At 34.0% G+C, this 19,400-nt stretch overlaps 2 protein-coding genes across 4 annotated transcripts in view; both read left to right on the forward strand.

Annotated features, from left to right (window-relative positions):
• LOC102800786 (epidermal growth factor receptor substrate 15-like) overlaps positions 1-15,733 on the forward strand; it is a 33,437-nt gene extending 17,704 nt beyond the window's left edge. The window contains exons 10-12 of one of the 2 annotated variants that reach the window (XM_085503498.1): positions 2,566-2,632; positions 13,826-13,873; positions 15,459-15,733. In XM_085503498.1, the coding sequence (XP_085359624.1) occupies positions 2,566-2,632; positions 13,826-13,873; positions 15,459-15,733 (390 nt within the window). Of the gene's footprint in view, positions 1-416; positions 730-2,565; positions 2,633-13,825; positions 13,874-15,458 lie in introns of those variants that run through there. The other variant, XM_085503499.1, reaches the window with a different exon arrangement.
• The window catches only part of LOC100379016 (uncharacterized), a 75,105-nt gene continuing 71,355 nt past the window's right edge, over positions 15,651-19,400 (forward strand). For both annotated transcript variants that reach the window (XM_085503493.1, XM_085503494.1), the window contains exon 1: positions 15,651-15,792. In XM_085503493.1, coding sequence (XP_085359619.1) covers positions 15,756-15,792 — 37 coding nt within the window. In that variant the 5' untranslated portion in view covers positions 15,651-15,755. The remainder of the gene's footprint in view (positions 15,793-19,400) is intronic.

Genomic DNA, 19,400 nt, shown 5'->3' on the forward strand with positions numbered 1-19,400 from the left:
CCATTTTTGTGCTAAAAATCAAGCATTTCTCGGGTGTTTACAGATGGATTTTGTTCAAACTTAGTATATACATTAGACATTATAGGACCTTGATGCAAATAATTTTGTTTTTCAGACAAGATTCAAAATGACCAACTGGCGGCCATTTTGTTTCAATGAATGTGGTTCTTGTGCCATATCTCTGACTTGCTTTCACTGATTATGTTCAAATTTTAAATATTCATTATACATCATATCATAGATAAACAGTTACATTGGTTTGACAATCCTATTCAAAATGGCCGAATGGTGGTCATTTTTGTGGTAAAAAATCATCAAATATGAAGCATTTCTGGCATTTATGGATGGATTTCGTTCAAACTTGGTACATACATTAGACATTACAAGTTCCTGATGCACGGCATTTTTTTTTTCAGATTGGATTCAAAATAGCTGACTGGCGGCCATTTTGTTTTAATGATTGGGCTTATAGAGCCTCCTGTTAAATGCTTTGACTGATTATATTCAAATTTTATACAGTGGCCCCTCGCTAAGTCACGGGTGTCGGGATTCAAGCAAAAACCGCGACTTATCGAGGGCTGCGACTTACCGAGGGACCTCGTGAAAGAGGGAGATCGTGCATTGAAAAACATATAAAAAGCACTTATAAACCGTCGGTTTAGTTAATTGATGTATCGTCATATGTGTAAGGCAGTATTCGAATAAAATCATGATTATGTTTTCTGTAAACATTTCAGTGATGCGTTGTTTATTTTGTTTGTGTTCGATAGTATGTGGGTCGTTTGCTTTTGCTTGCGACTTCGACGGCAACAGCTTCCAAAATGAACCAGTTTCATTGCAATTATAAACTTGTTCGTCAAAATAACCACCTTCATAGATAATTTTACTCAGTTTTTCGGGAAAAGTTCTGACAGCGTCCATGTTCGCAGATCGAACTTTGCCTTGGATTGAGACTGTGTGTATAGCATGTCTTCTTTGCCATCACTAGAACCACCCTGAACTGGCCTCAAATTCGAGTTGCGTGCTTTGCATTGGGTGATGGAACCAGAGAGTGGAGTTCCGGCAGACCATTCCTGAAGAAATGTAAACAGCTTTATCGATGTCACCATTGTCGGACAATTTCGCACATTTTTCTGTTCAGTCCCACCTCTTGGTAAACTTTGAAAACAAATTTACTCTTCATTTTTTACCCACCCACGAATAGTGTGCTAACCCACTGCTAGATCACGTACAACCCTTAACTTGGTTTCACCCATGGTTTCACCTCTTGACATCGTCGATCGGTGTGAGTTTATGGGCGTACGAACAGACTGGATAGCTTTCGCTTTGACATGCTGCTCAGATAATGAATTCAACTCATTGTAACGAGTTTTATAGAGGTATACCAAAATGGGACCGGCCGAGAAGCTTGTATGATCACTACTCGACACCCCTGTTGACACCTTGAGTAAGGCCGCCGTCACCCATTGAATCTAAGCAATTGGCGGACAGTAGGTGTTAAGTTGTCTTTTTTTAACGGTTGGTTAAAAACACTATGCAACAAAACATTAGTCTTTGTACTTCAAAACAATAGAAATTTTGAGAGCCATCAAAGTACCTGCGACTTACCGAGGCACGACTTAGCGAGGGGTCACTGTATATTTGTTATACATCATATGATATTTATATATGTATTCAAAATGGCTGATTTTGAATGCTTTTCCAGAGCAATATCTCTAAATATGAACAAGTACTTGTTTGATGATCAGATACAAATGTCAATCATTTTAATGTTAAAAAAACATATTCCTGACATGGTTATATTCCAGCTATATTACTATAAACAAAACTACATTTCTTAAATTTGATAACTAACGGGGACTGTGCCATGCATGGCTTGTTTTATTTAATATGATATAAAACTAATCAAGCCTTAGGTATGTGAAAACAAATGATTTTAAAATGGCAAACTGATTTACTAGTGAGTTAGCTTGATAAACTTTACTAGTATTGCCAATATATCAGTTTACTTCATTTATGTGAATCTCAATCTGTGATGACACTTTACTATTTGATTTCAAAAACTAAACAAATTACTATCTTAAATTTTTTCAAAATTTTGATTACTTTATCTACACATGTCATCTGAGGAGAGTTTAACTGTACGACACTTAAACATGTGATACTACATGTGTGACTTGGTATCCTATTAAATTGTCACACGTCCATCCTGTGTGCTGTTGCTGCACTGACGGTTAATGATTACCATATTTTCTTAGGACTGCCGGAAGTAAAATCATGATTATTAATTTGTTAATGAATGAGTGTAGAAATTTAACGTTTTCAATTTTTTTTTTACTTGATGATTTATTTTAAATTTCTAACTATATTTTGAAAAAAACACAAAAAAACACTGACAGCTCACACAAGAGACATGTTCTGGAATCTAGTAATTTCCAGATTGGTCTATAGAGGGCGCTATACTATCTCTTCCATCACTTGGAAGATGTCTTTGTACTTGTCTTATTAAATATGTACAATTATAATTAATAATTCAGATAAACTAAGATTTTTTTTTTTTATTAGCAGGCTGTTCAGATTAAAATATCAGAAGAGGTTGATCCAATTCATTCATGTCATGAGAAAAGAAAAGGTATTTAACCATAATATTGTAAATGCACATACAGCAGAGTATATGTATGCATCTACTTTACTGATGAAGACTACAACAAGTCTAATAATGCAGACTCAAAGTTGCACTTTGAAATTTTAGATCAGTGACCAGGAGTACAGTCTACAACTAAATTCAGGGTCTAGTGATTAATATTGATACCAATAAACCAAATTAAACTTACAAGTATTTTAGGTATTTGTACATACAGTACACCATCACAACACTGCTTTTATCTTCTATGCAATTCATTACACCCCAATACCATATGAACTTTGACTGTCACAGTGTAAGGCCTGCTTATCGCAATTGAGAGGGCCACCCACAGAACTCACACTGGACAGGGGGTTCTTTCACTGCTACTATGGGGTAGACAAGACAATAGTACTGGAAATGGAATATACACCAAAATATCAAGTTAATGCTCCTGGCTTTTATACCTCTCAAAATAATTACAAGAAACAAAGCACGGAATAATACAATGAATAAAGTCACTAAAATAGAGGATTGCTTAGGAAAGTGTGCATTGGTGGTAACTCACAGTTCCAGGATGTATTATTGGACAACAGTCAATGGCTTCTGCAACACAACAACGGAGAAATACAGGAGTCTTGCTTGCAGAGGAACGATGGTATTCTGGAGGGCACCGCTGAAAGCAGGAGATCGCAGAGCAGTTCATACAAGTCTCACAGAATGATGGTTGTAGCCTGTAATATCGTATCGTAGCAGAACACACAGGAAAGCAAGTTGAAGTGACGGACACAGAGTTGAAATGATTCAACTAAACTGTCTTTAGTCTGTCCAATTTATAGGTAGTTACACCACCTGGGTTTCCACATGAGCCAATCAGAATGTAATCTTGCTAGCAGCTGTGTCACGCAGGCAACTCAGTAGATCATAAACATCCTTTGTTATTCAAATAACAGCACACCTGGTAGATTCCAATTCTCCTTCCAAAGTTGTAAACACCCTTTGTTATGTAAATTACAAGCACACCTAGTAGAACCCACTCTCCTTGAAAATAGGTATGACTCGTCAATCACCTTTATGACAGTTATCACAATGCACACCGTTTCTTCCCATGATTCCATGCACACTTCCATTTGCAGGGTTTGAGGTAATATGACAAAACATGAAATAAAAGATGCTGACATTGACCCTAGTGCATTCCAGTCACATATCACCTGATGTGTGACTTGATGACTAGCATGGCTGCCTGGCATCAGGAAGATTGTGGGTTACCCTCGGTTACACAAACAGCAGTGAAAAAATATACATAATACCCACTTGTCAGGCTCGCAGAATTTAGCATTGGATCAGAGGAGATGTAAATCATTGGTCCAGTCTTCCATTCTTTTCCTCAGTGTTCATAAATAATAACAGTATTAATGTTGTAACAAGTATGACAGGAACTTGCCCCCTTTCCAGATCTGTAATTGGGTTTGCTTGTTGATCTGTGTAATGAAATAAATAAATAAATATATAGATACCTTTGACATAGCCCATCTTCAAACCATATTACCTTTGATATAGCCCATCTTCAAACCATATTACCTTTGATATAGCCCATCTTCAAACCATATTACCTTTGATATAGCCCATCTTCAAACCATATTATCTTTGACATAGCCCATCTTCAAACCATATTACCTTTGACATAGCCCATCTTCAAACCATATTACCTTTGATATAGCCCATCTTCAAACCATATTACCTTTGACATAGCCCATCTTCAAACCATATTACCTTTGATATAGCCCATTTTCAAACCATATTACCTTTGACATAGCCCATCTTCAAACCATATTACCTTTGATATAGCCCATCTTCAAACCATATTACCTTTGATATAGCCCATTTTCAAACCATATTACCTTTGACATAGCCCATCTTCAAACCATATTACCTTTGATATAGCCCATCTTCAAACCATATTACCTTTGACATAGCCCATCTTCAAACCATATTACCTTTGATATAGCCCATCTTCAAACCATATTACCTTTGATATAGCCCATCTTCAAACCATATTATCTTTGACATAGCCCATCTTCAAACCATATTACCTTTGATATAGCCCATCTTCAAACTATATTACCTTTGACATAGCCCATCTTCAAACCATATTACCTTTGATATAGCCCATTTTCAAACCATATTACCTTTGACATAGCCCATCTTCAAACCATATTACCTTTGACATAGCCCATCTTCAAACCATATTACCTTTGATATAGTCCATCTTTAAACCATAATACCTTTGACATAGCCCATCTTCAAACCATATTACCTTTGATATAGCCCATCTTCAAACCATATTACCTTTGATATAGCCCATCTTCAAACCATATTACCTTTGATATAGCCCATCTTCAAACCATATTACCTTTGACATGGTCCATCTTTAAACCATATTACCTTTGACATAGCCCATCTTAAAATCATATTACCTTTGACATAGCCCATCTTCAAACCATATTACCTTTGATATAGTCCATCTTCAAACCATAATACCTTTGACATAGCCCATCTTCAAACCATATTACCTTTGATATAGCCCATTTTCAAACCATATTACCTTTGACATAGCCCATCTTCAAACCATATTACCTTTGATATAGCCCATTTTCAAACCATATTACCTTTGACATAGCCCATCTTCAAACCATATTACCTTTGACATAGCCCATCTTCAAACCATATTACCTTTGACATAGCCCATCTCCAAACCATATTACCTTTGACATAGCCCATCTTCAAACCATATTACCTTTGATATAGCCCATTTTCAAACCATATTACCTTTGATATAGCCCATCTTCAAACCATATTACCTTTGACATAGCCCATTTTCAAACCATATTACCTTTGACATAGCCCATCTTCAAACCATATTACCTTTGATATAGCCCATTTTCAAACCATATTACCTTTGACATAGCCCATCTTCAAACCATATTACCTTTGACATAGCCCATCTTCAAACCATATTACCTTTGACATAGCCCATCTTCAAACCATATTACCTTTGATATAGTCCATCTTCAAACCATATTACCTTTGACATAGCCCATCTCCAAACCATATTACCTTTGACATAGCCCATCTTCAAACCATATTACCTTTGATATAGCCCATTTTCAAACCATATTACCTTTGATATAGCCCATCTTCAAACCATATTACCTTTGATATAGCCCATCTTCAAACCATATTACCTTTGACATAGCCCATCTTCAAATCATATTACCTTTGATATAGCCCATCTTCAAACCATATTACCTTTGACATAGCTCATCTCCAAACCATATTACCTTTGACATAGCCCATCTTCAAACCATATTACCTTTGATATAGCCCATTTTCAAACCATGTTACCTTTGACATAGCTCATCTCCAAACCATATTACCTTTGACATAGCCCATCCTCGAACCATATTACCTTTGACATAGCCCATCTTCTAACCATATTACCTTTGATATAGCCCATCTTCAAACCATACCTTTGACATAGCTCATCTCCAAACCATATTACCTTTGACATAGCCCATCTTCAAACCATATTACCTTTGATATAGCCCATCTTCAAACCATATTACCTTTGACATAGCTCATCTTCAAACTATATTACCTTTGACATAGCCCATCTTCAAACCATATTACCTTTGACATAGCCCATCGTCAAACCATATTACCTTTGACATAGCCCATTTTCAAACCATATTACCTTTGATATAGCCCATCTTCAAACCATATTACCTTTGATATAGCCCATCTTCAAACCATATTACCTTTGATATAGCCCATCTTCAAACCACATTATCTTTCACATAGCCCATCTTCAAACCATATTACCTTTGACATAGCCCATTTTCAAACCATATTATCTTTGACATAGCCCATCTTCAAACCATATTACCTTTGATATAGCCCATCTTCAAACCATATTACCTTTGATATAGTCCATCTTCAAACCATATTACCTTTGACATAGCCCATCTTCAAACCATATTACCTCTGAAATAGCCCATCTTCAAACCATATTACCTTTGACATAGCCCATCTTCAAACCATATTACCTTTGACATAGCCCATTTTCAAACCATATTACCTTTGACATAGCCCATCTTAAAACCATATTAACTTTGATATAGCTCATCTCCAAACCATATTACCTTTGACATAGCCCATCTTCAAACCATATTACCTTTGATATAGTCCATCTTTAAACCATAATACCTTTGACATAGCCCATCTTCAAACCATATTACCTTTGATATAGCCCATCTTCAAACCATATTACCTTTGACATAGCCCATCTTCAAATCATATTACCTTTGATATAGCCCATCATCAAATCATATTACCTTTGATATAGCCCATCTTCAAACCATAATACCTTTGATATAGCCCATCTTCAAACCATATTACCTTTGATATAGCCCATCTTCAAACTATATTACCTTTGACATAGCCCATCTTCAAATCATATTACCTTTGATATAGCCCATCTTCAAACCATATTACCTTTGATATAGCCCATCTTCAAACTATATTACCTTTGACATAGCCCATCTTCAAATCATATTACCTTTGATATAGCCCATCTTCAAACCATTGACATAGCCCATCTTCAAACCATATTACCTTTGACATAGCCCATTTTCAAACCATATTACCTTTGATATAGCCCATCTTCAAACCATATTACCTTTGATATAGCCCAACTTCAAACCATATTACCTTTGATATAGCCCATCTTCAAACCATATTATCTTTGACATAGCCCATCTTCAAACCATATTACCTTTGACATAGCCCATTTTCAAACCATATTATCTTTGACATAGCCCATCTTCAAACCATATTACCTTTGACATAGCCCATCTTCAAACCATATTACCTTTGATATAGCCCATCTTCAAACCATATTACCTTTGACATAGCCCATCTTTAAACCATATTACCTTTGAAATAGCCCATCTTCAAACCATATTACCTTTGACATAGCCCATCTTCAAACCATATTACCTTTGACATAGCCCATTTTCAAACCATATTACCTTTGATATAGCCCATCTTCAAACCATATTACCTTTGATATAGCCCATCTTCAAACCATATTACCTTTGATATAGCCCATCTTCAAACCATATTATCTTTGACATAGCCCATCTTCAAATCATATTACCTTTGACATAGCCCATTTTCAAACCATATTATCTTTGACATAGCCCATCTTCAAACCATATTACCTTTGATATAGCCCATCTTCAAACCATATTACCTTTGACATAGCCCATTTTCAAACCATATTACCTTTGATATAGCCCATCTTCAAACCATATTACCTTTGACATAGCCCATCTTCAAACCATATTACCTTTGACATAGCCCATCTTCAAACCATATTACCTTTGACATAGCTCATCTTCAAACCATATTACCTTTGACATAGCCCATCTCCAAACCATATTACCTTTGACATAGCCCATCTTCAAACCATATTACCTTTGACATAGCCCATCTTCAAACCATATTAACTTTGATATAGCTCATCTCGAAACCATATTACCTTTGACATAGCCCATCTTCAAACCATATTACCTTTGATATAGTCATCTTCAAACCATAATACCTTTGACATAGCCCATTTTCAAACCATATTACCTTTGACATAGCCCATCTTCAAACCATATTACCTTTGACATAGCCCATCTTCAAACTATATTACCTTTTACATAGCCCATCTTCAAACCATATTACCTTTGATATAGCCCATCTTCAAACTATATTACCTTTGACATAGCCCATCTTCAAACCATATTACCTTTGATATAGCCCATTTTCAAACCATATTACCTTTGACATAGCCCATCTTCAAACCATATTACCTTTGACATAGCCCATCTTCAAACCATATTACCTTTGATATAGCCCATCTTCAAACCATATTACCTTTGATATAGCCCATCTTCAAACCATATTACCTTTGACATGGTCCATCTTTAAACCATATTACCTTTGACATAGCCCATCTTAAAATCATATTACCTTTGACATAGCCCATCTTCAAACCATATTACCTTTGATATAGTCCATCTTCAAACCATAATACCTTTGACATAGCCCATCTTCAAACCATATTACCTTTGATATAGCCCATCTTCAAACCATATTACCTTTGACATAGCCCATCTTAAAACCATATTAACTTTGATATAGCTCATCTCCAAACCATATTACCTTTGACATAGCCCATCTTCAAACCATATTACGTTTGATATAGTCCATCTTTAAACCATAATACCTTTGACATAGCCCTTCTTCAAACCATATTACCTTTGATATAGCCCATCTTCAAACCATATTACCTTTGACATAGTTCATCTTTAAACCATATTACCTTTGACATAGCCCATCTTAAAACCATATTAACTTTGATATAGCTCATCTCCAAACCATATTACCTTTGACATAGCCCATCTTCAAACCATATTACCTTTGATATAGTCCATCTTTAAACCATAATACCTTTGACATAGCCCATCTTCAAACCATATTACCTTTGATATAGCCCATCTTCAAACCATATTACCTTTGACATAGCCCATCTTCAAATCATATTACCTTTGATATAGCCCATCATCAAATCATATTACCTTTGATATAGCCCATCTTCAAACCATAATACCTTTGATATAGCCCATCTTCAAACCATATTACCTTTGATATAGCCCATCTTCAAACTATATTACCTTTGATATAGTCCATCTTCAAACCATAATACCTTTGACATAGCCCATCTTCAAACCATATTACCTTTGACATAGCTCATCTCCAAACCATATTACCTTTGACATAGCCCATCTTCAAACCATATTACCTTTGATATAGCCCATCTTCAAACCATATTACCTTTGATATAGTCCATCTTCAAACTATATTACCTTTGACATAGCCCATCTTCAAACCATATTACCTTTGAAATAGCCCATCTTCAAACCATGTTACCTTTGACATAGCCCATCTTCAAACCATATTACCTTTGATATAGCCCATCTTCAAACCATATTACCTTTGACATAGCCCATCTTCAAACCATATTACCTTTGATATAGCCCATCTTCAAACCATATTACCTTTGATATAGCCCATCTTCAAACCATATTACCTTTGATATAGCCCATCTTCAAACCATATTACCTTTGACATGGTCCATCTTTAAACCATATTACCTTTGACATAGTCCATCTTCAAACCATATTACCTTTGAAATAGCCCATTTTCAAACCATATTACCTTTGACATAGCCCATCTTCAAACCATATTACCTTTGATATAGCCCATCTTCAAATCATATTACCTTTGGTATAGCCTATCTCCTACCATAACCTGGCATTATTTTATTACCAAGGATTCTTGAATTCAAAATGTTGGTTTTTGTTTCCATGGAAACATGCAAGGTTGGATAATGAACATGTTATCTAACATAACATTATTTTCTTACTAAGTTGCTCTGACAGATCCTTGGAGAATTAAGAATGAATTATCTTCATTTCATGGTATATAATATTCATTTCATATTCCCTTTAGAAATATAGGGTTCACACCACAATTAGTATTCTAATGCATGTATGCTGGTAATTACAATGCATATAATTTCAATAATAATTTTAATAATAGTTTTAATTATACTAATTATCACTTGGAGCACTATTCACCTTTCACAAAATATACATGCATACAATTTTTCATACTTTTTGTTTCAAAATTCTCAAATATAAAATACATAATAAATGTGAAAATATAGCAATTAAATATAACATTCAAAACATTAGTGTGATTAGGTACTCACAAAAAGAATGGCAATGCATCAATATGATGTTGAACAAAATATGGTCTAAAAATGGAGCTTTATTGTTCACATCATTTGACTTATGCAACTTCTTCTTCAAATCCATGAAAAGTAATATTTGTTAACCACTTTATTTTCCGAACAAGACAAATTTCTGGAAAAAATTCCTGTGAAGAAAATTACATTATATCGCATTAAATACTAATTGTGGTGTAATACCTATAAAACACCAGGACCGGATTTCTCACCCAGTTTCTGCTTTGTAATTAATGTAAAATGTCTAATGCTTTTATTTTGATCTTGTTTTGCTTGAAGGTTTAATATCTACATTATTTGGGCATTAATCTGTAATGTTTGAGGGCAGGCTTCATCACATCCTACTTTATAATCTGTAATATTTGAGGGCAGGCTTCATCACATCCTACTTTATAATCTGTAATGTTTGAGGGCAGGCTTCATCACATCCTACTTTATAATCTGTAATATTTGAGGGCAGGCTTCATCACATCCTACTTTATAATCTGTAATGTTTGAGGGCAGGCTTCATCACATCCTACTTTATAATCTGTACTATTTGAGGGCAGGCTTCATCACATCCTACTTTATTATCTGTAATGTTTGAGGGCAGGCTTCATTCCCTCCTACTTTATAATCTGTAATGTTTGAGGGCAGGCTTCATCACATCCTACTTTATAATCTGTAATGTTTTTGAGGGCAGGCTTCATCAAATCCTACTTTATAATCTGTAATGTTTGAGGGCAGGCTTCATCACATCCTACTTTATAATCTGTAATGTTTGAGGGCAGGCTTCATCACATCCTACTTTATAATCTGTAATGTTTGAGGGCAGACTTCATCCCATCCTACTTTATAATCTGTAATGTTTGAGGGCATGCTTCATCAAATCCTTCTTTATAATCTGTAATGTTTAAAGGCAGGCTTCATTCCCTCCTACTTTATAATCTGTTATGTTTGAGGGCAGGCTTCATCGCATCCTACTTTATAATCTGTAATGTTTGAGGGCAGGCTTCATTCCCTCCTACTTTATAATCTGTAATGTTTGAGGGCAGGCTTCATCACATCCTACTTTATAATCTGTAATGTTTGAGGGCAGGCTTCATCCCATCCTACTTTATAATCTGTAATATTTGAGGGCAGGCTTCATCACATCCTACTTTATAATCTGTAATAATTGAGGGCAGGCTTCATCACATCCCACTTTATAATCTTTAATATTTGAGGGCAGGCTTCATCATATCCTACTTTATAATCTGTAATATTTGAGGGCAGGCTTCATCCCATCCTACTTTATAATCTATAATGTTTGAGAGCAGGCTTCATCACATCCTACTTTATTATCTGTAATGTTTGAGGGCAGGCTTCATTCCCTCCTACTTTATAATCTGTAATGTTTGGGGGCAGGCTTCATCACATCCTACTTTATAATCTGTAATGTTTGAGGGCAGGCTTCATCACATCCTACTTTATAATCTGTAATGTTTGAGGGCAGGCTTCATCACATACTACTTTATAATCTGTAATGTTTGAGGGCAGGCTTCATCACATCCTACTTTATAATCTATAATATTTGAGGACAGGCTTCATCACAACCTACTTTATAATCTGTAATGTTTGAGGGCAGGCATCATCACATCCTACTTTATAATCTGTAATGTTTGAGGGCAGGCTTCATCACATCCTACTTTATAATCTGTAATGTTTGAGGGTAGGCTTCATCCCATTCTACTTTATAATCTGTAATAATTGAGGGCAGGCTTCATCACATACTACTTTATAATCTGTAATGTTTGAGGGCAGGCTTCATCACATCCTACTTTATAATCTGTAATGTTTGAGGGTAGGCTTCATCCCATTCTACTTTATAATCTGTAATATTTGAGGGCAGGCTTTATCATATCCTACTTTATAATCTGTAATATTTGAGGGCAGGCTTCATCACATCCTACTTTATAATCTGTAATATTTGAGGGCAGGCTTCATCACATCCTACTTTATAATCTGTAATTTTTGAGGGTAGGCTTCATCACATCCTACTTTATAATCTGTAATGTTTGAGGGCAGGCTTCATCACATCCTACTTTATAATCTGTAATGTTTGAGGGCAGGCTTCATTCCCTCCTATTTTATAATCTGTAATATTTGAGGGCAGGCTTCATCACATCCTACTTTATAATCTGTAATGTTTGAGGGCAGGCTTCATCACATCCTACTTTATAATCTGTAATGTTTGAGGGCAGGCTTCATTCCCTCCTACTTTATAATCTGTAATATTTGAGGGCAGGCTTCATCACATCCTACTTTATAATCTGTAATGTTTCAGGGCAGGCTTCATCACATCCTACTTTATAATATGTAATGTTTGAGGGCAGGCTTCATCACATCCTACTTTATAATCTGTAATGTTTGAGGGCAGGCTTCATTCCCTCCTACTTTATAATCTGTAATATTTGAGGGCAGGCTTCATCACATCCTACTTTATAATCTGTAATGTTTGAGGGCAGGCTTCATCACATCCTACTTTATAATCTGTAATGTTTGAGGGCAGGCATCATCACATCCTACTTTATAATCTGTAATATTTGAGGGCAGGCTTCATCACATCCTACTTTATAATCTGTAATGTTTGAGGGCAAGCTTCATCACATCCTACTTTATAATCTGTAATATTTGAGGGCAGGCTTCATCACATCCTACTTTGTAATCTGTAATGTTTGAGGGCAGGCTTCATCACATCCTACTTTATAATCTGTAATGTTTGAGGGCAGGCTTCATTCCCTCCTACTTTATAATCTGTAATGTTGGAGGGCTGGCTTCATCATATCCTACTTCATAATCTGTAATGCACCACACATCCCACTGGCCACAAACCCATTTCCTTGATATTTATAAATTTCAAAGTCAGTTGAATCCAACCAGCCAATCAGTAAGTGCAGTGTGTGATAGAAACAGAAAGTTCTCGTTTCAGTTTAAATTGTGAAATTTCAAAATTTATGTATCAAAGGAAGGTGTTTGTGGTCGTGATGATATCTTAGCTATCACTTCATTAATACAAGGTTACTGAAGCTGTAACTTTTAGATAATCTGTACTGATAAATGTATCACTTTGAACAAAAAGACGTAACATTCCTGCAAATTATGCAAGACATGATGACTTGCTGTCATGTTTTATTATTGGTTGCATATGTTACAGATCACTTGATATTTTTGTTGTTGTTTACATTCTCATGTAGTCCTATCTGGATTATTTGTAACTGACCTGATTGTTGCATTATCTTCCTCCTATTCATCTCCTGCAGATTTATTGGATATAGAAGATGTATGGTCCCTTGATGATGAATTGGCAGGTACTACTAATGTTTCACTACTTAATTATCAACATAATAAAGTCCAAGGATAGTTGCATCATACTGATAGTTAAAAATAAATCAAATTAACTTGAATGGGGATTGCATAATTAATGCTTAAAATATTAAATGGTGTTTTACTTTTGATTTAATAATGAGTGTCTAGTAGCGTTTATAAGATTTGGAAAGATTTTGACACTGCATTGCAATCAATATAGAATTAACTTTTATATTCCCATTATCAGGAATCTTCATTAATGGTTAATTAAAGGACTAAATGTTGTGAAGGTCACATGACACAATGCCAAAAAAATTTGTTTTTTCTGAATGAGAAATTAAAATATTTGTATAATTTATAATTAATCTTGATAAACATTTTTGTATTCGCTGCTATAATTTTATTTATAAAGGTGAAGACACCAGTGAAATTCACTATAAATTTGTGTCAAATGATCTTTATTGATGAATGTACTTTAATTAATTAAGCTGATTGTTATGTTTATTACTAATATATTTATGTTTCATTACAATAAGGTTAATTTGTTTGGAATAATTGGTTTAGATTAACAGAAGTCAAGGACTATCAATGCAAACTGATTATTTAAATTACAAAATTAAGAGCACATTTTTGTTATTAAAGCCAAAACAGTTGAAGATAATTTTGGAATGTGATATAAAAAATAACACCCTTTTTTTATTGGAATTCTGAAATAATAAATATGTAAATTATTTACATACTCACTTCTAATGTAGACAAATTTTTATATATGTTCAAATTTGACAGTGAAGGTGACTTGTATTCCGTTGTCAAAATAAAACATCTGCAAATGTTATTGACCTCATTAGCATAAAATAAATACTATCATACCAGTATAATTTAGAAGCGAGGTATATCGGAATTTATAATCCTGAGTCTGGAGAGTTCTGTGAATATATTAGAGGTGAAAGGTCACATGAACACCCTATGTTACCAGAAATTGACACAATCTGTATAATGAATTACAATTTAGTTTCTAAGCAACAGCATTGTCTCTTTGCATGCACCTGTAAGCACTAATTGTCAAACATTGCCATTTAATTTTCAGATGCTTTCTTTATATTTTTATTCAAGTCATTTTTATTGTCTTTTATTTATTTATTTATTTAATATAATGTCAATATGAAATAGCTTAATATAATAATTGGTTGACATGACAGTTAACCTTGAGTAACCTGTTTCTTAGTTGCTATGGTAACCAACCAACAACTCAGTACACTACTATTGAACTGTGCAAGGCATATGTTATAATGGTTGTCATGACAGCAGACTAACAAATGTTGTTGATGTATTCTGTGATCTGTTTTACCAATTTCCTGGCTTCTCTCAGTTGGTTGCACTTCCTGCCAATCGTCAATAATTTACATAATAATTGCATATATAATACATCTGTCCATTGCAACCACCATATAAAATGCTACTTTGGAGTCCCCTACTGAGTGACCACATCCACCAATCAGCTGCCAGTATTTTGATATGACCTTATAGGTCACAGATGTCAATCCAGTGTGATTCTCTGATGTATTGTGTTCACATTGTTTCTTTCAGAGGAGAGAGAAAGCGACATCATTCCATGTGTACACATTCCTGATCCGTTTAAATCAGGGAAACAACACCGGAACATTGAGCCTTTGCCACCAAGGGAGGAATCCAGAGGCTATGTATCGACAGTCTTTGAGGACAATTTTGTTGTCGATAGTAACAACCATATAAATGCAAAATTTGATGTAGAATTGGACACCGAATTCAAAACCGTACCTGGTAGGTCCATTTCAAAAAAAAAAAAAAAAAAACGTGATAAAACTTTGATGGTAGCAATTTAGTGCATGTTAAGGATTTATTACCATGTTTGTGTCGGTTGCCAAGTTCAAACCCATGTCAGGTAAGTCAAATTTTATACTCGTATATTTGTGTACTTTAAATTATTTAATTATTTTGTGTTGTTTTCAACACAGATATTGTTAGATTATTTATAGTATATTTATAACATTTCCATAAAAAAATGAATTTGATGAAGGTTGCAGATGAGTAGTTTTAATTTTATGCTGAATAATATTGTTATTGTGTGAATACAGGTGATTACAATTCATAGAGAATGTTTTTAATAGTAAATTGATGACTCATTTTTGTTGATATTGCCAGTGAAATCATGTCATGTTCGTTAGGGAGTGTCCAAAAATAGAATTTGTTGAATGGTATTCAAATAATTACAATATGCCCTCATATTTAGGGAGGGCTATTGAGACGACACCTGTGCACCTACCTCATTGAGAAACATATTACCATGTTGTCATATTCAAATTCATCAGCTTTTCATGCATGATTAGTCTTTTTAATATTGACCGTATATTTTTAAAAAAATGAAAGAATGTTCACCACAGTTTATTATTAGATGTTTTTCCAAGTGAATAATTCAGTTTTGTTCATTTATGAAATTTAATAAATATTCAGATTTATAAAACATTTATTAGATGTTGGAAATATTATTTTTTTTATAAAAAAAAACGTGAGCAAGCTTTCAGAAAACTGAAAACCTCTTTAGTATTGACTATAATCCACAACGTAAAGCTGAATCAAAACAACCAATGAGATCCCTGGAATTATTTTAAATTTTAATATTATTTAATATTTTATATTAAGACTGTTGTAACTGACTTCTGGTTAGATATTGTGTTCAGTTGAAGTTTAATTGTATGCATAATTGCTGGCTAAATATAAACTACAGCAACCTGTAATCACATAATAAATGATTTAAGTGTTGTGGTTGAGCTGACAGAAAATATTTCATCAATCAATTTTGCATTATTTTGTTTTTTTAAATGCTTTTTATATTCTACCAATAACAATGATGTATTGTGTAATATCATACCAAGTAGGTACTTTGGCAGCTTTTATTGTCACGTATTGTTGTGATACATTGACACCTCAATACAAAACAAAAACATTCAAAATGAAAAATTTTATGTTTTGACTCCAAAAATATGAGTTTGTAAATGACGCAAATGTTGCTATGGTAATGATATATTATAGTGGTCCTAGTAATTAAAATGCTTTCAAACGTTTCATTTATTACAGAAAAAGAGTGTACATGTATTATATTTATTTTTATAGTTATTATATATTTATCAAATTTATAATAGTGTTAGTTGCCATGACAATAATTAATATAGCCACTGATTGTGTTCATATCATGTAACTTGTGTTAGTAATTGACATATAGCTAAAGGTCATGTTCCATTATTGGGTTATTGGATGTACATTAAAAGGAGGGTGGATAGTAGTACATGGCTTTTTAGTTGGAACATAGACAAAATACAAAAATTAGGAATTTATTTGCCTTTTGAAGATTAATACAGATTGGGAGAGAATTTAAGGTTAGTCGTAATTAATGTAGTTTTTTATTTGAAAAATAGGAAGTCATGAAAATGTTAGTGCATGTTGTAAATCTATAAAGCATAGTTTTTCATTTTACTTAATTTCCTCTTTCGTAAATGTTTCATAACTCACCCGTGTATACAACAGCCATTTATATGTCCCTTAATTCATTTGTGTATACAGCAGCCATTTTGAATGTCCCATAATTCATCTGTGTATACAGCAGCCATTTATATGTCCCTTAATTCATTTGTGTATACAGCAGACATTTTGAATGCCCCATAATTCATTTGTGTATACAGCAGCCATTTTGAATGTCCCATAATTCATTTGTGTATACAGCAGACATTTTGAATGCCCCATAATTCATTTGTGTATACAGCAGCCATTTTGAATGTCCCATAATTCATTTGTGTATACAGCAGCCATTTTGAATGTCCCATAATTCATTTGTGTATACAGCAGCCATTTTGAATGTCCCATAATTCAATTGTGTATACAGCAGCCATTTATATATCCTTTAATTCATTTGTGTATACAGCAGCCATTTTGAATGTCCCATAATTCATTTGTGTATACAGTAGCCATTTTGAATGTCCCATAATTCATTTGTGTATACAGCAGTCATTTAAATATCCCATAATTCTTTTGTGTATACAGCAGCCATTTTGAATGTCCCATAATTCATTTATGTATACAGCAGCCATTTTGAATGTCCATAATTCATCTGTGTATACAGCAGCCATTTAAATATCCCATAATTCTTTTGTGTATACAACAGCCATTTTGAATGCCCCATAATTCATTTATGTACACAGCAGACATTTTGAATGTCCCATAATTCATTTATGTATACAGCAGCCATTTTGAATGCCCCATAATTCATTTGTGTATACAGCAGCCATTTTGAATTTCCCATAATTCATTTATGTACACAGCAGACATTTTGAATGTCCCATAATTCATTTATGTATACAGCAGCCATTTTGAATGTCCCATAATTCATTTATGTATACAGCAGCCATTTTGAATACCCCATAATTCATTTGTGTATACAGCAGCCATTTTGAATTTCCCATAATTCATTTATGTACACAGCAGACATTTTGAATGTCCCATAATTCATTTATGTATACAGCAGCCATTTATATGTCCCTTAATTCATTTGTGTATACAGCAGACATTTTGAATGTCCCATAATTCATTTGTGTATACAGCAGACATTTTGAATGTCCCATAATTCATTTATGTATACAGCAGCCATTTTGAATGTCCCATAATTCATCTGTGTATACAGCAGTCATTTTGAATGTCCCACAATTCATTTGTGTATACAGCAGTCATTTTGAATGTCCCATAATTCATCTGTGTATACAGCAGTCATTTTGAATGACGTCCCATAATTCATCTGTGTATACAGCAGACATTTTGAATGTCCCATAATTCATCTGTGTATACAGCAGACATTTTGAATGTCCCATAATTCATCTGTGTATACAGCAGCCATTTTGAATGTCCCATAATTCATTTGTGTATACAGCAGACATTTTGAATGTCCCATAAATCATTTATGTATACAGCAGCCATTTTGAATGTCCCATAATTCATTTGTGTATACAGCAGACATTTTGAATGTCCCATAATTCATCTGTGTATACAGCAGCCATTTAAATATACCATAATTCTTTTGTGTATACAGCAGCCATTTTGAATGTCCCATAATTCATTTATGTATACAGCAGCCATTTTGAATGTCCCATAATTCATCTGTGTATACAGCAGCCATTTAAATATCCCATAATTCTTTTGTGTATACAACAGCCATTTTGAATGTCCCATAATTCATTTATGTACACAGCAGACATTTTGAATGTCCCATAATTCATTTTGTGTATACAGCAGCCATTTTGAATGCCCCATAATTCATTTGTGTATACAGCAGCCATTTTGAATTTCCCATAATTCATTTATGTACACAGCAGACATTTTGAATGTCCCATAATTCATTTATGTATACAGCAGCCATTTTGAATGTCCCATAATTCATTTGTGTATACAGCAGCCATTTTGAATATCCCATAATTCTTTTGTGTATACAGCAGCCATTTTGAATGT

This window comes from Saccoglossus kowalevskii, chromosome 9 (assembly GCF_978046115.1).
Source record: "Saccoglossus kowalevskii chromosome 9, keSacKowa6.1, whole genome shotgun sequence".
In the NCBI taxonomy this organism is placed as follows: domain Eukaryota; kingdom Metazoa; phylum Hemichordata; class Enteropneusta; family Harrimaniidae; genus Saccoglossus; species Saccoglossus kowalevskii.